This window comes from Equus asinus, chromosome 3, assembly GCF_041296235.1.
Source record: "Equus asinus isolate D_3611 breed Donkey chromosome 3, EquAss-T2T_v2, whole genome shotgun sequence".
Classification (NCBI taxonomy): Eukaryota; Metazoa; Chordata; class Mammalia; order Perissodactyla; family Equidae; genus Equus; species Equus asinus.
Genome location: NC_091792.1, coordinates 157180187 through 157207752, shown reverse-complemented (window position 1 = coordinate 157207752; position 27566 = coordinate 157180187). Strand labels below are relative to the sequence as shown.

The following is a 27566-nucleotide window of genomic DNA, read 5'->3' as shown; positions in this document are numbered from 1 at the left end:
CAGATTTTAGCTCAGGGCAAATCTTCCTCACCAAAAACAGAAAAAAAGAAAGGCTGTAAAAAAAAAAAAAGGAATACATTGATTTCTTTTTTACAGTGAACATTGATCATGTTGATATATGTACACAGTTACTTTTTTCAGAACAAGCTCTATCACTTGTGGACAAAAATGCTGTGTTCTTGGCAAGACTCAGGTAACCGAGGGGAGGAGGAGATGGACTCATCTCTCAGCAGGCCCCCCAGCCTTCTCCAGTGTTTCAGCAGCGCCCGGGAGAAGGGCTAAACCATCTGCACGAGGAATGACGTGACCTGGGCACGCACTTTCTACTGATGCACAGAATTACGAGGAGGCTGGGATTCTTGATAAATAAAAGGACAATCAATTGTTTTTTATATTTTTTATTTGGTGTTAACTCCACAAGAAAACAAAAAATCAGTTACTCTGGTGTATGTGAACTCAGAACAATACAACCACGGGGAAAAACTCTCAGCCCAGGAATGGAAAACTGATACTCAGTGCTATGGAAATGCAACGCGCTTCATACCACAGTGCGTTTCAGCGTTTTGCCAACTTTTTAAAAAATGCTTTTTCTTTGTGATCATCCATTCACAAAACTAAAAACCACACTTTCAACTCTGTTGCTGAAAGCCTCTGGGCTTCAGCCACTCAGCTATGAAAACAAATAAATACACAATCTGTGAATCCCTTGCCCACTTAGAATCCACCCCCGTCCCCTCAGAAGGTGCAGTGTCTTCCCAGCAGCGTGAGGAAGGCCACACCTCTGCCACCTGGAGCCCTTTCTTGATAAAAAGCAGCTGTCCAAAATCAACTGAGCTAAAGGTTGTGTCTGAAATACATTTATTTGGTCTCTGCTACATAAGCAACGATTTCTAGGATGATCGTCACTGTAGTGATTTTAGGAATTTACAACTTCCAATTCTTTTTTGCCTTTGCTGTTAAATTATATTTCAGTGCAGATGCTAATCAATTTTTAGGAAGCTCCAGAAGAAAGAAAAATACATAAAACCTTATAAAGTCTGTAAATAAATAACAGCAACATAAAACCTTACACACGCACACACACACAAACCCACTTTAAAGTGTCAAAAGATGTGCTGTATAAAAACAAACCCTGACACGTGCTGAGATCAAACCCAACGGGCCACCAGGTTTCTCACGGTGAGGACACAGAGAACCCGGGATATGACTCCACAGTCTAGTCTGCCATGGAGTTTCTGCGTCATCAATTAAGAAAAAGGCAACAAAACCCAAAGCTTGAAGCAAATCATCTATTTCTCAGCCAGTTCAGCTCCCAGCTAGTAAATTATATGTGTTTATTGCCTGCCAAAATTAGTGAAGCTGTCTTGTACATATTAGACTTTTCTGCCGTTCCTGATGTTACAGACATGTTAAACTGATTTCACACATTAGGTTTTTTAAAAATAATGAGTTGGTTAAAAAAGAAAAACACTTTAAAATGTTTAGGTTTTACCAATATTGCTCCCCCCAGCTTCAGCCTGTTGCCCAGCGGCATGAAGGCTCCAAGGGGTGATCATTGTGAACGGACAGAACTTGTCGAGATGGACTGACCCCTGGGTTCCCAAGTAAAATGGGAAAGCGAGTCCCATGAAGCAATCACACAGGTATGGGAGAAATCGTTACTCTACCCGCCCCCAACCCGCCACACACAAAACATTCTCTCAAACACAAAATGAGATCTAAGCTATCCTAAATCACAGCCACAAGAGCAGCTAGCTGCAGCAGCCAAGGTGTCTTTGGGGTGATGAGGTGGTCTTTACTGCATATCAAACATTTACAATTTCAAGTTTTGGGGGCTTCAATTCAATGTAGGTCACCAGAAAATCATAATTTGCAACTAAGGTCCTCACCAAGTTTTTAGGACTCATTGCAAATAGCTCTGAAAGGTATCTTGGTGTAAATGTAACTGCAACATGAGGATAGGTGGGGGCACTCTCACCCCACCCCGCCTCATAAGCCACCCCACCCCGCAAAGCCTTGGCTTCTCCAGTTAGCAAGCAAGTCACAAACCATAGTATCATCCATGATACTTTAGGGAGGAAAATCCTAAGACAGAAAACACAGTATTTTGTAAGTCTCTAAAAGCACACCCTTGCGGTTCCTACATCAAATGTACATGAGCTTTTACTGAATGAAGACCGTGGATGAGTCACCCATGCTTCCCTCTTGCCTTCAGAAAGGCACTGATCCATTGCAGGGGTAAGGATGTGTATCCCGGTTCTTAGAGAACAGAGCCTGAATGTCCCAAAGCTAAAGTCTCTGAAGAGCAGGAGAGGGTGCTGACACTGCAGTGCCACGGTGTCAGGTCACGGTGATGCGGCCGCAGGCGGGGGGAGAGCCGCAGCTAAGAGGCAGACAGCAGTGACGCTCCTAAGACGCGCACATGCACACCCATTCTCGAGTGGACAACACAATCTAGTCTAGTTCAAACAGCCAAGAATTTAACAGCTTGGAAAAAAAAATCTTCAACAGGATAGCTGTCCTCAACTCTAAAATAAGCAAGAAGAGAAAGATAATTACTGATCTGAATCAGTTAATTGAAGAAGAAACCTAAGTTGTTGTTTTAGATTAACAGGCCTCACAAAAGGGTAATTTTCCATCACATATTTTTAAAAAATAATTTGTACTACTCTGCAGGTTTAGAGATGAGTTCGGGAAAAGAGTTCCTCTTCACTGGGGTCCACCCACTCGTCTCCGCCTTCCGAGCCTGTGTCCCCCGAGTTGGAGCTGGCACTGGAGTATATCTTTCTGCGGAAGCCGTTTGATTTTGCTCCAGAATTTCTCTCTCCTGTACACCTTGCTTCATAAACAGAAGACACCTAAGATTAAAGGAACAATTTTCAACAGATCAAAAGCCAGATTTTTTTTCAAAAGGTCCATGTGAGATACTTTTTAAATACAGAGATTAAATAACAATGACTGATGCTTTCCTGTGGAGAGTTACAAAAATATGAAGTTTTACTGTTTCAAAGCAAAACAAACAACTCTCCTCCCTGATCCATAAAGAATGCAAAACCCTAATTCTCTCTGTTCAGTCCCTTTGACAGACGTCGCATATGTTAAGGCCAGATAAAAACAGTTCTTTGAGACCTACCAGAGGCCAGGAACTGGGGTGGGCACGGGACTCCACTGGGAGGAGAGACGTGGCCACGCCCTCCCGGGGCTCACATTCCAAGGGAGAAGACCACAAGAAAACCAACCAACAAAACCTCACACTACCGTGATAAATGGGGTAGGGACCCACAGTGGGGGGCACTTCAGACAGGAGTGGCAGGGAAGGTAGTTCTTTTGAAGACGGGCGCCCTTGCCTGAAGGCCTGAGAAGCAAGCCAAGCAGCAGTACCAGCCAGAGCTTGCCTGGGACCTTGGGGCTGAGCTTCTGAATTGAGGTTCTATCGGTATCTGGTATTTTCTAGGGAAAACTGTTGTGTGGGACTGTCCCCCACACCGGATGGTTAGAATCTCTGGCCCCCGGGACACTAAATACAAGTACTTAGCCACTCCCTAGTCATAGTAACTAGTAATGCTCCCACCAACCCCATCATAGTATTTGGCAACACTACCCTCCCCTCCCACAGTAACCAGTAATGCTCTCTCCCATCTCCTGAAGTGATTAGCAGTGGCCCCCCAAACCAGTCATAAAAACTAGCAACACCCCCCGCCCCTCTGCCCTGGGCCAGTTATAGTGGCTAGCAATATCCCCCAAGTTGTAGCAACTAGCAAAGCCCCCCAATCATAGCAACTAGCAGTGCCCCCCGCAGTCACAGTGGCTAGCAACATTCCCCCAGTCATTGTAACTAGCACCTCCCATTTTTAAATGGCAATACTGTGCCGGGTTGAGAAGCCCAAGGTAGGAGCACAGCAAGAAAGCCACACTAAATGAGGGACATGAGGTCAGAGAGGCACATGGGAGCAAACACACTGGGCCTCACAGGCGTGGCGGGGAATGTGGATTCATTCTCCATGAAATTGTGGTTAAGAGTGTGGGTCCTGGCGTCGCGTGTGAGGCTCTCGGCTCAGGGCTGCCCTCGGTATGTGGCCACGTGGCCTGAGTAGATGCTTCTGAACCTTTCTGTGCCTCAGATTCCTCTTCTACAAGATGGCGTGTTAACAGTACCTACCTCACAGCGTTGTTCTGAGGACTAACTGGGGTAACACTTGTGAGGTCACTCTGCCTTGCTGTGTGGAGAGAAGACTGGAGAGGGACAAGTGGAAGCAGAAAGACCAAGGAAAAGCCCAGAGCAGCTGTCCAGGAGAGGGAGGGTGAATGAAGTGATGGACATGGGAGAAGAGGAAGGATCTGAAATGGCTGAGGTGGGATGGTCAGGACTGGCAGACAGACTGTGTATGGAAGGTGAGAGAAACAGGAATGAAGCACGACTTCTGGGTTTGGGGACTAAAGCTGGTGGGTGAACAGGGTACCATTCACTGAGGCAAGGAGGCCCCAAACACCAGGCTTGACATGTTAAGTCTGACACATCCCTGGGCAGTAGGATATAGACACCAACACTATAGGGTGCTAGGGGAGGAAATTCTCACAGGACTCAAACTAACACTGACAGTCATCACACTGAGAAGATTAAAAGGTTCCTTAGAGTCATTCGCTTGCCTGCCTAAATGGGCAAGGTCGGGGCCTAGACTCACCCAGGCACAGGCCCGGTACCAGCCCTCAGGGAGTCACAGGCGGTAGGGAGGCAGACATGCAGAAAGAGAGTGCAGTCAGATGCTGTGGCTGTGACAACAGGAGGTCTACACCGGGTGTGGCCAGGGCACACAAAGGGTGGAATTTGCCCCACGGGGGCCGAGAGAGGCAGGAATGGGCGCAGCAGAAGGCCTCCCTTGTGGTGTACTCCGACAGATAGGGTGCCCACCAAGGATTCTGAGGGGGAGGATAGGGTCAGATTTACACGAGGAAATGCCCACGGGCAGCAGTGTGAGGGACAGATTGCAGGGAGGGGGGAGATGATCTGGGAAGTCCTGGCAGTAAGTGGTTGAGGTGGGAGGCGATGCAGACCCATGCGAAGGGTCACAGAAGAGAAAGGTCACATCTGCAGGGCTTGGTGACCTGGGAGGGGTGGCTCACAAGACTCCCAGGTTTCAACTTGAGCGACAAGGGATGGTGCGTGGCTGTTTGTAAGTTAATAATAAGGAGGAGGACAGTCCACTTACCCTATTAAAATCTAACAGACGCTCTTCATTACTGGGTATTTCTTTAACATCTGGATATTCTTCTATACCATTCTCTCCCTTGGCATTTGTATAACATTCTTAATCATTTTGAATGGAGAAGGGAAAAGAGGGAAAGGGGGGAAATTCCATTAAGACACAGTTGTGAAACATACATTCTTGTTTCATTTTTTGCTGAAAAGTCAGATCAGTTAGGCCTACCAACACTTTGGAGATTTTAAGCAGTCACTAAAAGCAGACATGGTAATCATCAGCCAGCCAGGTGTGCATGAGGAAAACACTATGCCAATTTAAAAATTCTTTTAACGACTGTTTATTGCATTTTTAAAAAATAGGCCAGCATAACAATACTTTCCCATTAGCCCACCACGAGATATTCCTTCAATAATCCATATTCACACCTACGATGTGACAGGCCCTGGGAAAACAAGATAAAAAGACTGACAAGGTCTGAGCTCTCAAGAGTGTATGTTGTATGGAGGGAGACAGACAATGCACCATATATATGCTCATAGAACACATGAACAAAGGAATTTCAGACAGGAGGAATTGCAATGGAGAAAACAAAACAGAGTAACACCTTTGTTTGTTCTTTCTCAACTCAACATGATACTAAACTACGCACTTATTTTATCTGTGGCATAGGGAAAAGAAATGAGGCCAGTAGTTTGGGTAAGTGGCTCACAGAAGGGGATGGAACTATAAGCTGGAATTAGAAGGAATCAAATAAATCATTTAGTCCAATGGTTCTCAACCCTGGTTTCCCATTCAAATCACCTGGAGAGCTTTAAGAACGGTGTGGAAGCCAAGGCCCCCATCTGAGGTTCAGACTGAACCGGTCTAGGACAGAGCCCAGGGATTAGCATTTTCTGAAAAGCTCCCAGGTGATTCTTATGCACAGCCAAGGCTGAGACCCGGTGGTCTTGATCTAGACCAGCCCCCTATTCACCTTCGCTCAATGGAAAGGCGGCTGGAGCAGAAACACAGTGAAGAGTGCAGAGACCTTGGGCGGGACCAGATTTGGACCCAGGCTTTGACATCACTGTGTGTAAGTCCTTTAATGGCCCTGAGCAGCTGTTTCCTCAAAACTACCCGCAGTAGTTACCATGAGGCGTTCATGAAAGAGTATGCTACCCCGTGTGTGATACCAGAGAGGGCAGGGCTGGCACTCAAGGACTGCTGTGCTGTCTGCCACTGGGTGGCGGACCTGTGCCAAAGCCCCACACCCCACCCATTCGGCTACCACTTGTCCTAGGTGGCGTCAGTGTAGTGGGCAAGGGACTGTTTCCTTGACTGGGACATGCACACAGATGGAGCTGCATCCATCACACCCCCGCCCCTTCATTCTCTCTCTCTGCTTTAGGAATTCCGTGTGCAAAAGGAACTTGTGATGCTGCAGGCATCGGGAAGGGGCAATTTTGATTTTCATGACCCTCACAGTGACAGCTACCATGCTCTGGCTTATGATATGTGCCAGGCACTTTACTCTTCACAAGTACCCTCTAAGGGGAGCATTACTTTAGCCTCTTTTTACAGGGAACGGAGGCACTTGACTCCAACTCAGTTTTGTCTCCTGAGCCCTTCATTGTTATCTATACTGTTTCCCTGCACGACTCTCTCTTTAAGACTGAGATTATACATATGCTTAAAATGAACCTTCCAAACGTTTAGAACCCAGTGCATGAGCGCTGGAGACTGCTGCTCAGGACACATCTGCCATGGCACACAGTCTGTAAGGCCTCTCTGGTCTGGCTTCTTGCTGCCTGGCGGACCTCGTCCCTCACTGCACTCTCACACGGTTCCCCCTTTGCCAGGCACACTGGAGCACACCAAATGCACTCTTCCCCTGCATCGGCCGGTGCTTCTGCCTGCTACCTCTCCCTGCAGGTAGCCCCAGCTGTCACATGGCTCGTGCCCTTATTCCCTCAGGTCCCTGCTCAGATGTCAGCTGATCAGGAGGGCAGGGACTCGGTCTGTGTGCCTCTGCATTCCCAGTGCTCGACACAAGACAGGCATGTAAGAATTATTTGCTGAGTGGATGCAAATATGAAAGCACAGTGAGGCTGGCAGGCAGCAGAGTGCAAGGAGCTTGGGCTTTCAGGCTAGATGGACTCCTGCACTGCTCTGGGTAGCTGGGCAATCTGCCTCACTTCTCAGCCTCCATCTCCTATCTTCCTGTAAAAGGCGATGATCCTCCTTCCTCCAGGGAGCTCCCAGGTCAGCCCGTGACTCAAGGCAGAACGTGCCTACTAATCATTATTAGCAACCTCAGAAGCCTCAGGAGCAAAGACACGAGTCCCCAGTCACTTCTGCTGAGTGGGTGAGAGGCTGTTTTCCTGGTTAACCCTCTCCCGAGACTGCACACCCCGACCCCCCTAAGATGAAAGAAGGCTGCTTCATAACATCACTACAAAGCGACTGTGCAGGGACTTAACTCACAGCTGTGAGTGAAAGATCATTCAAAAGCCTGGTCACCCTTACTTATCCACTGAGAGTTTCTCTGTATGCCACTTCATCAAAAAAGAAGCATCATGTACTAACAATCGTTTACAGCACCTACCAAAGGACTGTACAGATACCAAGGACCCAGAGCTGAGACTGGGAACTGAATTCCTTACTAATTATTCAAAAAAAAACTGGGCGAAGGGTGCCAAGATAGCCCAAGACACACTAACAAAGCGTGCACTCCGTGCATCTGAAAATCATCATAAGCCCCCACGGGCATTGGTCCTTCTCAACCCTCAGGCCCGGCCTGCTGCCACATCCCTCTCTCCCTCCTGGCACTCCTTGAATGGTCCTCTCATTGCACTGCTCTGGGGCACTCAGCCCTTCCTACCTGTATTCCCATTAACTGTGTCTGTGACTTCTCACTCACCCAGTGCACCAGACTGCACATACGTCAAGGCCAGGCTTGTGCTCCTATCACCCTGGTGTCTCCCTGGACACCAATGCAAACAGCTGCTGTAGAGAGCAAAGCTTCTGAACCACAAAGAGATGGCTTAGACTTGAGCCTGAGCTTAATGGCTGATGCCATGATTCTGGGCAAATTACTAAACCTGAGACTTAGCTTCCTCATCTGAAAACCAAGTGTGACATCTCACAAGGCTTTTGTGGGGGTTATATAAAAGAAAAGATTGTGGGCTGGCCCGGTGGTGCAGCAGTTAAGTTCACACGTTCTGCTTTGGCGGCCCGGGGTTCGCCGGTTCGGATCCCGGGTGCGGACATGGCACTGCTTGGCAAGCCATGTTGTGGCAGGTGTCCCACATACAAAGTAGAGGAAGACGGGCATGGATGTTAGCTCAGGGCCAGTAGTCCTCAGCAAAAAGAGGAGGATTGGCAGCAGATGTTAACTCAGGGCTAATCTTCCTCAAAAAAAAAAAAAAGAAAAAAGACTGAGAGCACCTTGTAAATGATAAAGGGCGACACAGATATTAGTTAATGGACGAGCAACAGGCATTTATAAATGCTATTAAATAAACAAAGATGCTAAAAATGTGCTCTCCTTATGACCCAGCAAACCTCTGGGAAGGAGGAAGGCAGGTCTGGGGAAGCTTCATTTGTGCCCACAGAGCAGAGAGGCAAACAACCCCGGCTGTGGCCCCGTCAGCTAAGGCCAGGCAGTGCAGGAAGGGCAGTGCAGGCGTCCTGAGCGCAGGGAGTGTGCAGGCATCCTTGGCAGTGAGGGACGTTCCTCGCTCCACAGAATGATAAATTCGCTAGGGAGACCTGAACATGTAAACGCTAACAAAAGATTACCTGCCCCTCAGGGCTCTGACGGGAGACTGTTAAATAAACGCTGTAGCCGAGAGCAGCCCGGGAGAGGGCAGCAGTCTGGACAGGCTCACTCTCTTGAGCTAATCCATTTAGGGTGCCTCCTCAGTTCCCACATCTCGCAGATTTTCAGATCAAGATTCTTTATAGCTTCTGGGTGTGTCCACCTGGGATGCCCACAGACTAAAATCATCTTCACCAGATCTGCTCCTGTTCCCAACTCCCTCTGTACCCAATCTCCCCTAACTCCCTCCTGCTCTTCACTCTTCAGAGAAAGTCATTCAACAAACTCTGGCATCCTCTACAAAACCTCTGGATGTGGTTCTTTTATCTGTTCCCCCTATGCCTTAGTCCAGGCTCTTATCCTGTCACTCCCAGACCACTGCAAGAGCCCGTTTCAAGTCCACCTCCACTCTGTTGCTAGCATTGTTTTAAAACACACACCTGACCTGACCCCCCCGCCCCAATCTGGAATACTCCCAATGATCTTGAGTTCCAGCCTGTTAAGCTCTACCCAACTTAGCAGAGCTCCCAAACCTCCTGACAAGCTCCGAGGGCCCAGAGGGTCCCTATTCCCCAACTTGCCACAGACCCTCCTGCCTTTGTGCAGTGCGTTCTTCTCATGGGGGCTGTCCTGTCCCAGCCTTCCCCCGGGCGCCTTCCTGAAGGCCGATGCACAGCTCGCCGGGAGCTTGGACAGATCTCATCAGGGTGGTATTGCTTCTATGTACTCCAAGCGTTCCCCACGTCAGGCTGTGGCTGAGTCCAAGGGCAGAGTCCAGTTCTCCTGTGTCTCTGTGTCCCCAGTGCCCAACAAATGCCAGCCACACAAAAACCTCTCGGGAATGTTTTCTGGACTGATATTCACAGCAAAAGGATTTATTGCTCTTAATGCATTAGAACTCCGAACAAATGAATGAATGACCTAATGCAGGTCTCCTTACCTTCACACTCCGATGCAGGAAAAAGAGGAGAGTACAAAGCTTTTTCCCACCAGCTCTGTTTTTCTTGCCTTCTATTCATTCCTTGTACATCGGTGCTCAGTACAGGAAACTTTAGATAAAACCAAATACAGAAAAAGTTTAAAGACTTTCAGGATAAAGGAAAAAATCCAAGCATTAGCTATGGACTATAACCCCAGGATTTTTAAACTGATGAGTTTTTTACTATTCTAGACGGGTGATTAAAAAAGCCAAAGGGGTCATAGCATATAAAGGAAGTTTTTCTTAAGAAGCACTTATATTGGAAGTGGAATGAAAGTCTTTAAAAAAAAATACAACAAAATTCTTACAAGGCAGAAATATCTAACAGAAAATACCCCAAAGTAAGGTAAATTTCTAGCTTTTGAAGTGCAGAGAGGTTAAAGGGACAGCCCCGAGTGCCCACTGGTGTAAGGCGCTCTAGAGAAAACAGGGAGGCCTTCTCCTTCACACACTCAGGCAGCAGGGAGTCAAAGAAGAAGAAATGGGCAAAAGGAGATTTTAGAGGTAGAGTTACTAACTAAACGTCTTTATAACTGAAATATCTGCTTCGGCGAGAACCAGAAAGAAACTGAGACTAAAACCAAATGATAAACCTGAGAATAATTCAAATTCAAAACAGGACATACTCGTTAAAATGAGGGAAGGACTCCTGAGAGCAGGAGAGATCCATACTCTTTGCACCTCCATGGTCCTGGCAGAGCAGAAGGTGCTCAGGCCCAGAAGGGGGCTCCAAGTCTGAATCCAGGCTCCATCCCTTACTAGCAGAACTCTCAAGGCCTGGCTGGACCTTGCCCGCCCACCTGGGCAGTGAGGATTGAACGCAGTGTGGCTAGTGGTCGACAGACAGCAGCTGTCATTAGTGATCAAGGCGTGTTGCTGTGACGTGGCCAGCTGCGGTCACTACGTGCATCCTGGCATGCCAGCGGTCAGGGCAACCCTCTTCCATGTTCCTCCTTCACTGTGCCTGACAACAGGCCTCCCAGGGTCAGGCCTCATCTTGGCATCTTTGCCCCGCCACGGCTCCTAACACTCTCAACAGACATCTCCTCAATGGAGAGGCTTGAAAACACTGCACACATCTTTACTGTTTTAAAAGACATTTCATTACGTGTTAAAGCTTAAAGTCTGAACTGTTTTAGCAACTAATGATCATCAATTCTCTAATAGGATTTTGTTACTCTCTTAAATGTAAACTATTGTGTAGGTCTAAAACTTTTTGATTTAGTAATGTGTTTATTATTTAACTAAATGGAAAACACACTTCAAAAAACTTTCATTTTCACTTAACTTTTCAGACATACTCCTAACTTAGAAACTGAAGGAGAATTACACTGTCTAATCGGGGTGGTCAGTTAACCGTCACTGTGTTCTCCTGCAGCTTATTCTAACAATAAAAATTAGTACTATTAGACAAACAGATACCAAGGCCAACAGAACTGACAAAGCTAAGCTTAATGCAAATGAGGCCAGCAATATGCAAGATCTGCAGTTAATTCAAAGTGACTAACTGCACCTGGCACACACGCACAGCGCCCTAAGACCCCTCCAGAAAGGCCTTATCTTCTTCCCAAGGTGCATCTATGCTGTGAGATGACTATGCTCAGGAGGAGCCAGGAAGGTTCCCTGGGCAGGACTCTCTCCATCATCCCCAAGGCACTACTGAGAGGCGGATTCGGAGGCAACAAGTTCCACCTGAGGAAGAAAGTGTCCTGGGCAGGCTGCGGAATGATCAGTGTTTTATTTCTGTGAGTGCAGTTCTTCTGCTTATCATTTCAACCTTTCTTGAGACTGTGGGAATGGAGGCAAGGGGAAGGGAGAGAGACGTCATCATGGAGGACCGGACACGGGCGGGAAAGCAGGCTGGAGGGGGTCAAGGCACCACCGAGGGGCTGGGTCAGCATGAAGGAAGCGGAACCAGATGCTCAGCTTCTTAAGGGCAGGGACCACATCTATCTATGTGCATCTCCAGGCATAAGGCCTGGCACAGAGTAGAAGTAGATACTCAGTGTCCGCTGAGCTGAAGAAACGGTTCCACCTGGCCTAAAGCCCCCGTCAATCTAGCATGCCGTTCCCGCTCTCTCCTGCTGACACCACTGTTAAGCTCAGGCCAGCTTCTGCAATAGTTCCAGGATGTTTTTCTATGTCCTTCATTTGCGTGTCAATCCTGATGGCAGGGACTTATGTGTCCTGTTTTATGCTACACTATACACATATTCAGTAAATATGTATTATTTTATGACATCTTTCCACTTAACTATTTCTAATTTTTAGGTTGCACAGCAAAGACAACTATGCTTTGCTTAAATAATGTATATGTACTGTATTAATTTAACTTCTGGTTAGGTTGAGAATGAAAACAAGAAAGAATGGAAGAAACAGAAACAGCACAGACCATCACCCTGGATGAAGCAAGCACAGCTCTGCCTTAGTGCCACTCTCCCTGTCCGTGTCTCCAGATAGCTTCCTGGCTCACCTTCTCCCCTGCAAGCTTTCTTCAAATTCCACCTTGGCAAGGAAGCCTGCCCTGACACTCCCATTCCACCACACCCCTTTATCCACTCTTCTCCTCCTCTCCCACAGCACTGGTACCCTAACACACCATACACCTTTGTATGTTTATTGAATGGAACTCCACAACGCAGGCATCTTTGTTCCTTATCGCCAGGCACCTAGAACAGCACCTGGACAGAAGAGGCTCTTAATCAGTATTTGATGAATGAATGAAACAGTGAGAAAAAAAGAGAAGACATAAACTGAATCCAGAAAGCCTGACCAGAAATGTTTTTAGCAACAGATGTAACATTCAGTAATTCTTTAGAAGACGGAAGTTAGGTAAAGGCTCACAGCTTTAAATTCTCACTAAACATTCTTAGTGCTGACAGAGAGAGAAGTGTTTGTTGTTCCTCTTCTGAGTTTTGCTCTGGGAGTAGAGCCTGCATAGTACTCCTCTGCCACAGTTCTCAGTTATTGAGGTCACAAAAGGAAAAGAAGAGAGGAAATGTAAATGAAGAGATAAGGAGAGCAACAGAGACCAACTGGAGACAGGGCACGGCCTGTTCCAAGTTTCATTTTACAGACAGGAAGCACCGGGAAGAAGTGGGGCTCTGCCCCTTGCACTGGCACCCGGGGCAGGTATTCCACTCCTTTGGGCCTACAGGTCCTTAGCAGTCATGGGGGGAAATAAACCTGAGGCAGAAGGTCACCGTGGGCATTCAGTGGGATAACGGTGATAAGGCAGAGTGGGCACAGTGCCTGGCACAGGTGGGTCGCGTACCACACCCCCTGGATGGCCCCCACTCCCTCTACTCATCAAGGCCTTCTGACTTCCACAGCACATTGTCTGCTGGGCAAAATGGCCTCCCCTCCTGGACTGGACTGTAAATTCCTGAAGACAGAGACTCAGCCTTCTGCTTCTTTTTGTGCTTCAAAGCACGTGGCACTAAGTCGGTAATCAAGCAAATGACAAAGAGAACACTTTTGCCACAAATTTATGCACAAATGGATACCTGAGGCACACGCTGCCATCTCTGGCTTTCCATTTTATCCCTGAGAACCATGAACTACTGCTGGCAGCTGCCCTGCACACACGCGTGGTCTCAAGCCAGGGCCCCCTTGCTTGCACTGCTCCTTCTGCCTAGGGTCCTGCCTCCTCCTTTCTGCTCCCGCGCACTCAGGTATGTTCACAGAGCCGGCCTCTACTCTCACAGGCTGGGAGGGGTTCTCCTCTGGGTTCCCACAGCATCCTGTGTTCATCTCCACCTCGCCACCCACCAAGTTACCTAAAATTACGTTTGTCCAAATGCCCTAAAAGATAAGGAACTGGCTAGGTAAATCATGGTACATCCAAAAAGTGGAATAGTATGCAGAAAATAAAAAAGGAACGGTTATTGTAATAAAGTGTCATTTCAGTAAAAAGAGAAAAATAGGAGGAAACATATGTAAATATGTATTTGTTTATACATGCATAAAATATTCTCGGAGGATACACCACAACTCATGCTTGTGGCTGCTGCTAGGGAGGGACCTTTGCACTGTGTATACACCCTCTGTAACTTCTGAATTTGAACCATACGAATGAATTATCTATTTCAATTAAAATAAATTATCTGTTATCAACGGGTCTTCATGCCTGGACTGAATTCCTTGAGGGCAGGGACAATGCCTTGTTCATTCAGGCACTGATCTTAGCGATGGGCATGTCACAGGGATTCAATAAATATCTGCAGAATTGAACTGAACTAAGCTTTTGAAAAGAATCGTAATCCATGCTCCTGGGCCTCAATTCTATCAGAAAGCCTACATTCTAGTCCACTTGCTCTGAAACAGGCAGGCAACGAGTGACCTTTAAAACAGGGCTCCTAGACTGCTCTCTGTAAAGACTGCCCTCACTCGGCAAAAGGGGGAAGAAGACCCTCGTAGGAGCTCCCAGAGACTGACCAGGCAGTGTGAAAGAGTGGAAAGGAAGAGAGGCCCCAAACTGTCCCGTCAGGCCACTCTCTCAACCCCTCCACACCTCAGATGGATCTATGAAACAAGCTCTGACTCGGCTCTAAACTGTAGTGACACTGCTGAGAAAGCAGGGCTGAGAGTACTGACAACACCTAGACCATCAGACGACCTCCACTATCCTCTGAGGACTGCACTGGCAGCTAAGGCCTTTCAAGACAACCCAGAATTCTGATTACACATAAATACATCAACATACTAGAAAGCGAAGGAATATGGTAGTGCTATGATGTAGAATCTCGCTTCTTTCCTCTTTTTCTTTCTTCCCAATCTGGAACCAGGGGAAATACAAAGTACATAAAGGAATATTTAAGGATGAAAAGCGGGGCAATAAACAAGCAGATAAATGTTAACAACGTTATTGTTTTTTGTTCTCAGCAGTTCATATTTCAGTGTTTCAATGGGACTGAATTCATGTCTAAGGATCTCCAGGCAAGCTCATTAGAGCAGGGATTCTCAAGTCGCCTATGGGGCTTCCTACCATCGTCGCATGCACTCAGGTCCACTCCTAGGCACCGACACGACACATGAGTAAGGCACAGTCTGTATCCATAAGAAGCTTAAAATCTAACGAGAGACTTTAAAGTAAATAAATGACTCACAAAAAATGGAAAACGCAATAAAAAAAAAAGAGGCATAACGTACATGCAAATGAAGAGAAGGAAGAAATTATTTCTGATGCAGGGTGGGGTGGAGTAGGGGAGAGGAGGAATGCAGGATGTGTCAGTGAAGGAGGTGGATCTGAAGAGAGCCTCACGGTGTGGGCAGGATTTAGCCTGAGCGGGTGGAGCATGCAGAACAACAGATGGGAGGGAGGGGCACACTCATCTGCACTCCAGCCACAGGTGGCACGACTTCTGACCACCTCCAACTGTCCTCTCAATAAGCTGTTCCTGGAAAAGCGCCAGACACTGCTCTATCAACTAATGGCTGAAAATGGGCAGAGCACTATGCTTTTTTGTGAAACACATTATTGCCCTAAGTGTTATTTCTTGTACAATCAATTTAACCTCAAACCACTTCTTAGGAATAGTCAAAGGGTACAATGACTCCCATTAACAAAAGTACTACTCTTCACGTCATTTGATAGACCTAACACATAATTCACATGGTTTCAGGAATATGCACTTTGTACAAAGCAAGGGACGTGTGTACAGGTTCTGTAGAAGCCATTTTGGTGTATTTAGATTATGGGTTAACTTTTACATGTACCACAATATATTTCAGAGAACTCTAGACTGATGTAATGTATTTTACAAGTAAAATGTAAGTTTTAATAAACTGATCAAAGTTTCAGAGGCAGTTAGATAAGCCTGCTACTTAAAGAAGGCCTTTGCTGCTACTTCTGAAAAGCAAAGGACCTCTCGAAGAGTAAACAGCCACTTCCTGATTCACTAACTTTGTCAGCTGGAAAGCTTATATATTAGGTTTTGCTTTAAGCGTAGTACCTGCATATTAAGACAACACTTAAGAATCTCATATCCTATGATTTATTTAAAAATGTCTTTTCTCTGCATAAAATGTCTAGTGTCTACTTCGAATTTATGAATATCAAATCCATTTTAAGTCCTTTTGTAAAACCATAAGAATGCCAACTTTTAAGACATTTAAGCTCATTTCCCAATAATTTAACCTTCTCTTTCACTGCCTGATATGGCTGTTCTTGGATTACAGTCTGATCAAATCCTTCTACCAAATACCCACACACAGAGACACATACCTCTTCCAGATGTCCCGAAGAAACTGGATTATCTTCATAAGCAGGGAACTGACAACCTGCTTTGCAACTGCAAAAATTATTAATTTCTTCCTCGCATTGTGCCATTATTTTACAGTTTGCTTCTGAGCTTTCTAAATTGATTTCCAGAGATTCATTCATGCTACATTCCAAACACTGATTCTGCTTTCCGACTGACAGAATCCCAGCTGATTCCTCCTGGGAATCCAGTGATGTCTGAGCACTCTTTTCCATCCCAGATTTTTTTAACCTGGGAAGGAATCTTCCAGACTCAAGCTCTGATTTCCCATAGTAATGGCCTTCTTTCTCTGCATCTTCTTCCAGTGGTTTGAGGTCTGCCTGTGGATCTTCAAATGCGTCAACTTGAGAAGGAATGGGAATATTTGCTTCATCTTTCTCAGATTCAAATTCCGACTCGCTCCCTCCTCCTGGGGACAGTTCAGATGCAGAAATTGGGCGAAAGTGAGTCCTAGGAGAGATCCGAATAGCCCTGTATTGTGTTCTGTCTACGCCACATATCCTGGGGTGAAAAACTTCACTGTCTGAATCAGAGCAGAGGATTGACTTCGGTTTAAAACTAGGGCTGAAAGATGCAATCCCTTCGGGTTCAAATGAACATTCTACGTGAAGAACTTGTGAAAATGGATTGCTTAAGTCAAAAGAAGAGAAGGAATATTCAAGTCCAGGATCTTCAACTTGAAAGTTACCACAAGCTCCTAGTAAGTCTTCATGGAAGATAAAAGAAAATCCCTTATTTAATCCATTTTCCCCACTCTTCGGTTGATCGTTCTGTTCAAATGACACAAAGGGTTTCCATAACTGCCTGTGACCAGGAGCAAAACTGTTTCCTGGGGTCATAAAGACATCTGTACCAGCTATCGTCACAACATCAGAAGCCGCACACTGTAACAAGCTTCCTTTTGTGTGACTGGGGGGTACAACTGCCCACTCCCCATCGCTATTAAAGGTTTTGAGTTCTCCGTAAACCCCTCCGAGGATGAACGCATTCTCCTTGTCTTGGGCTACGTCCCAAGGTTTAGAGGGTGTAGTGTAATCACCGCCGTCCACCTTCGATAGCTCACTAGAAACAAAAGCTCTTTTCTCCAGGTTCTCTTTCTGTCCCTCCCACAGATGATATTCTGATCTCTGCACAGCCTTATTAGGTTCCTGGAGGGTCTCCATTTTAGCTTCAGCATCCAAACAGCAGCAGTAGTTATTTACATCTGTTGAAAACAACTCATCATCAATTCTTTCTATTTCTACCATAGCTACAGAATTGCTATCTGCCATCTTTGTCCAAATGTCTTTAATAACCCCTGAGCTGTAGCCATCTCCATGTGGACTGCTTTCACTACATACTTGTGTAGTTTCAAATGTTTTGTTTTCTGTTTTTTGTTCTAGCTGAATACCACAGACAGATTCTAGTTTAGATTTTTTTTTGAAAACTAATGTAGGAATTTCTCCTAAAGTTCTACTGTTTTGCTGGCAGGTTTCATCTTGCAAAAAATCTAGAAGGTCTTCATCTACATAATTTGACGAGACTCTAGGAACTACATAATTAATATCTTCTGCATTAAACTGCGTTGATTCTTCAAACTGAATATTTAATGTCTCATTGTCTGAACGTGTTTCTTCTGAATGGGACCATGGACTACAAGTTCTTGTTGAAAGATTAGAACAGTGTTCATTTTCTTCAAAGGCACTATTTTTGGTCCATATTAGCAATCTAGACTGTGTTTTCCCAAGCATATTAGCACTAGAATCTGGATTTTCATTTCCCAAGTTGAGTGTTTCAAAAGAAAATGGTAAAACAGAATTACTGCATTGCACTTCAAACACTGAAAAACAAGAGTTTATACCAGATCCTTCATTAATATCTGAAAAGAGCTCTTGATTGCCAGCAAGCAAATGCGGATTGAGTGCTGTGCTGTCTAAGATTGGTGAGAGTCTAATTGGAGAATCTCCTCCAAAACTCTCTCCATCGGCATCGCCAGAGCTAGATGAACAGCACTCCCAGAACTGAGCCAGATTGCTAAGGTCTTGCAGGAATAAGCCCTCAGCACCTACAGAGCTGGTAGAATCTGTCCATATTGCACGTTCCCCTTGCAACTCCATTCCATCTAACACTATGCAACATTCTGCCTCAAAATCTGTTTTCTCTTTGCTTTTTTGTCGAATCATATTCAAAATCCGACTTTCTCCTTGCATTGTTTCTGAGGCACCAGGATCCAACATGGATTGATCAATATCCACTTCATAGAAGTGTGTTAATTCTGATAGATGAATATCATCCAAGTATTTGTTGCCCTCCGGAAGAGAACAGAATGAGGTCCCAGTGAGGTCAATATCCTCATTTATAACTGCAGGCATTTCTACAAAATGACCATCAATGAAAGTACCTGCTGCGAGGTATGTTTTATGAATATTATTGTTGCTGATACAAAGACCGTGCACTGATTCAGACAATTCTTCTACTGCCTCTGATGTCAGATCACTTGTATCTTGTCTGTTTCGGTATGTGGTCTCTAATTTACTTTTTCTGCTCAAAGGAACAAAATATTCAGCAATTGGTTCAGTATACCACAACGGTTCCTCTTTATATTCTTTGTCGTTTCTGCTCTCCAGGTAGAGGTCTCTTCCTTCGGCGCTCCCGACGTCTCTTCTCCCCGCCTCCTTTGCTGGTCTTTTACCCCGTTTGCACAGCTGTCTGACAGAACCACTGCTGCTACTGCTACTGCTTCCGGCATGAAGGTTCCTTTCAGCCTTTTCGCCATGTTTCAGTGAAAGCCTGCTTTGACCATTCCGCCCCTTTTTGTTCCGAATTTCCCGTGTCTTGTGTCTTATTTTCACACACTTCATGGATGCTTTTAATTCTCCCTGATTACCACTTGAACTTGAGCCTGCTTCACTAGAGCCGGAAGACCACGAGCGAGGGCGAATCTTTCCTTCGGGTTTATGTCGGATTTGCTTTTTGTACACGGCAGGCTTTTCTTCCATTGTGCCATGACTAAATTTGTTCTCCTTCTCATTTTGACTTCTGCTCTGGGTTTTCTCGTGGGCAGTGGTGGATACGTCATTGCTCCTTTCCCTGATGACTTCCCCTTCACTGTTGCACTCCTTGGGAGAGGATGTGTCTGTGCTAGCTGGTGGGGCTGTGGATGATGAAGAAGAGCTAGAGTAAGAACAGACTTTAGACTTGTTCCATACAGTCATGATCTCTTGCAGGCAAACTGGCTTCTCAGAAAGTGGTGGAAATGCTTCATAGTACCTGAAAAAGAGAGTAGAGTCCAAAAGTGGGCACTTAGACATATTAGATATAATAAGACAACATTACCAACTAGAGAAAGGGGCTATTTCATTTTAACAGTCAACATTTACATCATCCAAGAATTAACAACTTTTAAATAATAATATCATAAAATACGCTCTACATTTAGTCCAATGTATCAAGCACCGAGATAAGCACTATAAGAATACTAAGAAAACACAAGATGACAGTTTTTATCTTCAAAGTTTGAATTTTAATCAAGAAATGACAGGTTAACAAATACAACATGGTGGAAAGAATGTACTCTTTTGATAAGCGATACCTAAATTTCATTCTCAGCTCAGTCACTTACTATGCTTGTGACTTTAAGCTAATTATTTGATGTCTTGGTCCATTATTTCCTCTACTGTAAATGGTGACAGTATGACTTACCTCACGAGGCTGCTGTGAGCATTGTAGACAGATGTAGCTGAAAAGCTGGATAGCTAAGAAGTCAAGAGTATGAGCTCTGAAGCCACACTCCCTGAGTGCAAATCCTGACTCTGCCACTTATTAGCTGTGTGACCTTAGGTATGTTACTAACATCTCTGTGGCTCAGTTTCCTGACCTTCAAAATGAGGGTAATAATACAACCTCACAGAGTTGTGAAGAGTAAAGGAATCACTATGCGAAACGAGTCAGAACAGCACCTTCCTAAGTGATTACTGTCATGATTGTTATTTTTTCTCAGGAGGCTAGCACAACGCCTGGCATTAAGCAGGCCCTCAGAAACAGGAGGGACCATGGTGTTGAAGTGTTCGTAAGAGATGATGCTGGTGAGGCCTAGAACAATCAGAGAAAGGAGAGCGCAGCTGAGCCTTGAAGGTCCAGAAATGCAGCAGTTTAGGGAGTACTAACTGTGAGACACGGAAACTTGTGTGAGGACACGAAGACACACGCATGTTGTGCTCGCGGAACTGAAGCCTGATTAGACCAGCAACTACTGGAAATGCAGGGTAGGAAAAACCAGGGAGGCTGGTTTCAGAGGGCTTGAAAACTGGAGGAAGAGTTTTCAGTTTCCCAAAGAATCCAGAGTCAGGCTGGCTAGCAAGGGAACTGTTGTTTTGGGGGCAACAGTCAAGGTCACACAAGAAGTGATAAAAGGCCATGTTTTCAAAGGGCTATACTTGACTTTCCTTTCAGTCCATACCAGAGCTGTCCAACAGAAACACACTGTGAACCTCACATGTAATTTTTAATGTTCTAAGAGTCACATTAAAAGTGTAAAAATAAACAGGTAAAATTAATTTCAATAATATAGTTTTACTTAACTAAATATATCTACAATAATATCATTTCATGTAATCAATATTAAAAAATACTAATGCAATATTTTACATTCTCTTTTATACTGAGTCTCTGAAACCTGGTGAGAATGTCACACGTGCAGCACACCTCACTTTGCAGCAGCAGGATTTCAAGCGCTCAACAGCCACAGACGGCTATGGCCGCTACACTGGACAGTGAAGGCCTACACAGACCAATTAAATTCTCTTCCTTAAGTTTTAGAAGTTCAGAAGATTCAAATAAAATGTATAATAAGGAAGTCTGCTTATAATGCAGCTGATTTTAACACTAACCATTTACAAAGAAAGAACTAAAAGCATGTTTAGGAAGCAAGTTTGACAAGGTCAACGACTTCCCCACATTCCCTTTGGAATCAGCAGGGGGAACCTTGTGTGTAAAACAAGGATAAGCATAATTTCCTACAACTGTCTCAAAGGACTCGTGTAAATTTCAAGGTGACAGTACATGAATGGACGGTAAATAGCCTCATTCATTCATTTCACAAACATTGAGTCAATATGCGTAATAAGGATAGAGCCACCTTATTCACCCTCGAATTCTCAATATGAAACCAAATAGATGACGGACAAACACCTGTAAACCACGCAGCGGTTAGCAGCCTGAGTCTCACAAACGCACACGTCATCACTGAAGACAATCTTACGTACATTTCCACTTGATCCTTTGCTGTGGGGGATAATTCTGCCTCTGGAGAGGGAGACCCTTCTAACTTTTTGTGAATCTTCTCTTCTGTTAGGAAACAAAAATTCAGAAAGATTTGTCTTACACCTAGCTAATAAATATTCCCGTTTTTTAAAGTTTCACAAGTAACTTTAACAGCAATTATATAGGCTTTTGGGGCTTAAAAAGAACTCTATACCAGTTTGTCTTTTTAACAAAAATTTATTTCTTCAGTGTGCCACAGGGAATTCTCTGGCTAAACCACATTAACATTGGGCTGAGAAATGAGAGTTGTTAACCTCATCACTGATACAGTGCTCCGGAGGCACTTAATTAAGAGACTGAAATCCCCTGTGTACTTATTAATTACACCAGAAGGAGAGAACATCTGTTTAAGATTCCAAAAATATTTTCTCACAAAATTCTGCACTCACGAACTTTATATTGACTCATCTTGACTAATACTAATCAGCAAAGAAAATTCCTCATTACAATTAGCTCTCTGTTACTTAACATCTAGGTGAGCAAGGGCTGTGTTTCAACTAAAATAGAAGCAAAGGGCTAAATTCTTAGCTCAGCTCATGATACCGCCTTAGATTAAAAACAAATAGGGCCTGCCCCGGGGCCGAGTGGTTAAGTACTCGTGCTTCGCTTCGGTGGCCCAGGGTTTCGCTGGTTCGAATCCTGGGCGCGGACATGGCACCGCTCATCAGGCCATGGTGAGGCGGCATCCCACATGCCACAACTAGAAGGACCCACAACTAAAAATATACAACTATGCACCAGGGGGCTTTGGGGAGAAAAAGTAAAAAATAAAATCTTTAAAAAATAAAAAAAAACCCAAAACGAAACAAATAAACTCTGCCCTTATAGGAAGGCTCAAGACTTGGAGGGCAGCAAAATGACCAAGAAGAGGACAAGGAAAACAAAGATCTTTAACCTTAACATGTAGCTCTCATTCTAAGGGCTTGCAAAAAAAAGTTGGGAAAAGAAGTTATGAGGGTTCACGAATCAAAATGACTTAACGAGCTTGTCAAGTCTGCCTTTCCAAAGAATTCCAGAGTCAAGGCAGAAGTTCCTTCCAACCTTTATCAACATCTTGCAAGGCCTTGACGTCAACAGGCAGATATTAACAGGGGGGCAAGGATGGGAAAGAAGACAAAATATTGCTCTCGATCTCTGAGCTTCAAACAAAATGACATGTCTCCTCTCCCTGAGGGCACCTGTGGATTAGGTGACTCCTCTGAGAAGAGGGACCTGACCAAACTGACTGCCGAGGGCTGACCCAGAAGTCACAAACAGCTGAAGACGTTGCATGATGCTGGCCTGGCGACACACACCGAACACAAAGACTGTATTCTCATAGTTTCTTTTTTTGATCAACTCTAAGATTTCCCTCCATCAGATTCCTCGGTGACTCTCCCCTACTGTGCGCAAACACAGGCCCTGGTGCAGGGCTCTTACCTTGCTTGTTCTGAAGGTCTTTCAGTCTGGAGCAGAGCTCCTCCACTAACGTCTCGATGCCAGAGCTCTGCATGAGGACATAAATACATATTAGTTTACCACCAGGTATGTAAAAATCAGGTATTTGTATACTTTTGTTTTAATATAAAGGTTTTCTAAATCTTTCACATTCCAAAGAAATACATTATCAATACTTAAATGAACACAAGAATTAAAATGTTACAGGTCTGTAGATCCTATTTAGTATACATATTTTACTAATAACGAATAGTCAATGGTATTTACTGATAAAATATTAATGTATTTCCCAGAATGGCTTCTGTCTTCCCAGGGGTATAGCATCTTCTTCACGGGGCAGACTAAGCACCTAAATGCCCATCATATGGCTAAATGTCAGTCACCATCAAAAACATTATTCAATGTGAGCACGGTCTTGTACCAGACTCGATATAAAGAAAAATCACAAAAATCTCATCTTGGTCCTCTAGGAGCTCACAGACTAAAGAAAACAAGGTGATTTTTTTCTTTTTTAAAGTGAATACTCACGACTGCAACAAAAAGAGCAATATAGAAAACACATGCCAATACTGTGACATATGCTGAATGTGAAAGCTGTGTTAGCCTCTATATAGAACTGGGATAAAATTTAAGGAGAGTACATGGAAGAGTCTGAAATGTGGAGGATAAGAGTCAATCTTTAAAGAAAAATGAATGTTGGAAACATGCACTGCAAAATAATCTTTCACTCTGTTGACTTTCACACTTTTAAAATTCTCACAAGAAGAAACAAAACTATTTCACAATGTACAAAAAAAGGTGAATGTATTTCCTAGGAACCTTATATTTATTCAGTGGCCAAAAGTCCTATTTAAACTGGAACTGAGTCTCTCTAGGTGGACACCACTCGAACACATGCACATGACTGCTCACCCTTCGCCCTCATGGGGCCTTGAGGGGCTAAAAATAGAAATTCACCCCATTCACCTAACTCAGAATGACTCAGCACAAGTATTACAGACAGCCTAAACAAGAACCCACAGCTCCACAGTCTGAGCAGCAACAAACACATTACAATGAAAATGTTAACTGCAAATATTGATAATTATATTCTATCCGCATCATATCACAGCTTTTAACAGGGAGACGGGACAGAGGGAGACAGAGAAATGGGCCAGGAGAGAGCTGTCCTTTCCTTAAAACACTCTTAAAAACCATGGCAGATATTAGTGATAAACACTGCTCTGACTACACAATTCCATCAGAAAGACTCTGCTTACCATAATGTTCAAGGTGTGATGAGTATGGCCGTTTTATTCAATTTTCTCCAGATCGTGAACCTAACACCCGTGTCAGCTGACACCCTGCTGCACGCTGTTCTGTACAGCAAGCCTATGTCACTGGGTTTCTAAACCCAGTACCAGTCTCCAGCGCAGAGCACCGAGCCTCTGGGGATTGCTCATTCAACCTCCTTCAGAACTCAAAACGGCCGGCCGTTTAATACGCCACAGAGAATGAGCATTACAACCTAGTGACTACATACTATTTTTTATGCTTTGTCTTGGAAATTACTTCCACACAACTGTAACTTTTAGTTGTTCTGGATAGCAATGCAGCTTAGAAGTATATACACTTGCTCTCAAACATAAATGGCATAGAAATAAGGAGCTTACTCCTTAACTCTGTGCATAAAAGCAAGCTCTACCCATCAGGCTTCTGTCTTATTGCCTTGACTACTGCAGCAGCCTACATACATAGACATATATATATATGTGTATATATATATATTTTTTTTAATCATTAGACCACTGGCTTATCATAATAGTAACCTGAGAAGCAAAAGTGGGTATCAGAAGCAGCCATTGTACCACCCTGTCATCTCCTGGCAGGTATTCCAAAGTGTGAATTTGGAGCTGTTAATGAGCTTTCCCAATCACGAGGTAAATTATTAGATAATTTTAATAACCATATTTTAATAGTATACCATATCCAGAAGGGCACTTAAGAATACTGAAAGCCTACAGTATCTTGAGAAATAAGGGAAGTAAATTATACTTATATTTTAGTGACAACTCTAAGGGAGAATATGCTGTACGTGAAAAAAAATGGTAACATTCAACCACTCAACTTGTGAATTGCTGTTCCTGACTATAAAATGGATAATATCCAGTCAGCTCCCAGTATTGATAGAACACGTTAAAATTCTCTGCAAACCGTAAGAACACTCTAAAGTTCAAGTCACAGTACTCCAACTCTGAAAGCCCTGAACCAGTGACTGGCAAGTTTCAGGAGATGTTCAGGAAGCAGTCTTCTGAATGCACGACCATTCACTGGTTTATCAATTACTCACACATGCATTCACTCAGTCAGTCAACAATCGGTCAGGAAGAGCACCCCAACATGTCAGGCTGCACACCCAGAGAGACAAGGTCCCTGCCCAAACAGCACTTACATTCTAAAAACTCTTAACTTCTCAGAAGACATGGCGAAGTGGAATGTATATGGCCACATACTTACTGGACAGCAGGGTTTATGTGTTGCTCGTAGTCTCTGAACCCAAGACCACTACACTTTCCTCTCAAGATCTGTGAGGGGAAACTAAGATGACGGACATGTGAGGCATCCATCAGAGTACCTGCCACAGCAGTCACTTAAATGTTGGTGTCATTTCTAGATTTTGTATATGTTTTCCATTTTCCAGAATCTCATTTTTGGATTCCTCTCTTCTAAAATGCCTTTAATTTTTGCTATGATTTGAGTTTGAGATTGGAGTAAGAAAGATAACTAACCAGATCCAGATAACCCAAAGCCCTCTGGATTCTGCCTGGATTCCCTGGTCCATGCACTGATACACTCCCTCTCCCAGGCTGCCAGGTGGAGGTAAAGACCCTTATGTGATGCTGAGCCGAGGGCAAACACTGCAGCTACTGTCCCACCACTTCTGGGGAATTCTTTTTATTTGTTCCCTGACAAATTTCCATCATTTCCCATCCCACAACATTTTCAGTGTTTCTCCATCCTCTCCATGCTTTCCATTCTTCTCAACTAATGACCTTAATAATCATTAGCATAAAGAAAAGAAAGCAATCTGACTTACTCTGCCTCATTATCTCTTCTCTCCATATTCTAAGGTGTCTGTAGCTACATTAATCATCTCAAAGGTTAATCTTTTATGGAGAACTCATTTGGACTGGATATTCCCTAACTGTTGTACAAGAACGCCCACTCCAACCCTGTGATCATTAACCAATATGATACTCAGGGGTACTTAATGCCTGTTCCATTCATGGGTGGCAAAGTGGGAGTCAAAAAAGATCTGGGATTGAATTTCACCCCAAAGTCAGCCAGATGACCCCACACAAGTCATTCACTTATCAAAGCTGCAGTTTCCACATCTGAAAAATGGTGAGAATACCAGCAGCGCATTTCCTAATAGCTGGTTATTAGACTTCTTGCATTGTTCCCCTAATTTCTTTTCTCTCCTATTACCATTTCTTCATTTTTTGGTCCTGCTTTCTAGATTTTCTCAGCTATACTTTCCAACTCTTCAACTGAGTTTTTTCATTTCTATTATCATGTTTAGAATTTTCAAGAGGTCATCCTGTCCCTTGAATGTTTCTTCTTTATAGCAACCCTCTCCTCAGAGAAAGCCCTGACCTTCAGTGTAGTGGTAGCCAGGCAGAAGACAGGGGAATGCTGGGGCATGTGGCTAGGTGGAATAAACATCCCTGGCCCACAGCCATTCAAAGATTAAAAAAATTTCTAAAACCCAAACAAACAAAAAGCTGTTTCTGTCAAGGTAGCCACAAGAAGATTGTCATTCCCCTCCTGAACCACAGGAGGATCTAGAAAAATCTACCCACTGGCCTGCCTCCAGCTCTTATTTACATTTGCTCTCTAGAATACGATATAGAGGAGGAGAGAAGTATCCAGTGGATAAATATTATCAAATACCTATTATGTGCCAGGGAGGTAGAGATGTACGCCCTCTTGGAGTGATGGACAAAAGACGGTTAAAATTTGTCACAGGAAGTAGAGAATGTCAACCTCTGTTTCAAGTAATGATCAATAACTTGACTAACCAAGGCTTAATTAAATAAAGGCCTAAAGACAAAGGTAGCCCTGCTTGGCATCATTCTTTCGCGGGGAGAGCAGCATCCGGATGCGTCAGACACGGTGCTGTGTAAAAGCTGGAAAAGTTATTTGGTTTCTCTGAGCCTCCATTTCATTGTCTCAAAAAGAGGAAAATACTTCAACTTGAATTAAATTCTTCAGCTTTCCTAGTTCACCGCAGCATCCTGTTGATCTAGACAGACCATATTTTTCAATATATAGAGAAAAATGTCCTGGGGCCAGCCCAGCGGTGCAGCATTTAAGTGCGCTTCGGTGGCCCAGGGTTCGCCAGTTTGGATCCCAGGTGCAGACATGGCACTGCTTGGCAAGCCATGCTGTGGTGGGCATCCTACATATAAAGCAGAGGAACATGGGCATGGATGTTAGCTCAGGGCCAGTCTTCCTCAGCAAAAAGAGGAGGATTGGCAGCAGTTAGCTCAGAGCTAATCTTCCTCAAAAAAAATTAAAAAGTCCTGTTTCCTACTTTAATTTGG

At 44.4% G+C, this 27566-nt stretch overlaps 1 protein-coding gene across 5 annotated transcripts in view; it reads right to left on the bottom strand.

Annotated features, from left to right (window-relative positions):
• Positions 1-382: 382 nt before the first annotated feature.
• The window catches only part of KIAA0232 (KIAA0232 ortholog), an 81204-nt gene continuing 54020 nt past the window's right edge, over positions 383-27566 (bottom strand). For 2 of the 5 annotated variants that reach the window (XM_070506272.1, XM_070506273.1), the window contains exons 4-9: positions 22963-23029; positions 21486-21567; positions 16206-19491; positions 9941-10049; positions 5208-5305; positions 383-2858 (exon numbers count right to left, since the gene is read on the bottom strand). In XM_070506272.1, coding sequence (XP_070362373.1) covers positions 2679-2858; positions 5208-5305; positions 9941-10049; positions 16206-19491; positions 21486-21567; positions 22963-23029 — 3822 coding nt within the window. In that variant the 3' untranslated portion in view covers positions 383-2678. The remainder of the gene's footprint in view (positions 2859-5207; positions 5306-9940; positions 10050-16205; positions 19492-21485; positions 21568-22962; positions 23030-27566) is intronic. The other 3 variants (XM_070506274.1, XR_011502373.1, XM_070506275.1) reach the window with 3 other exon arrangements.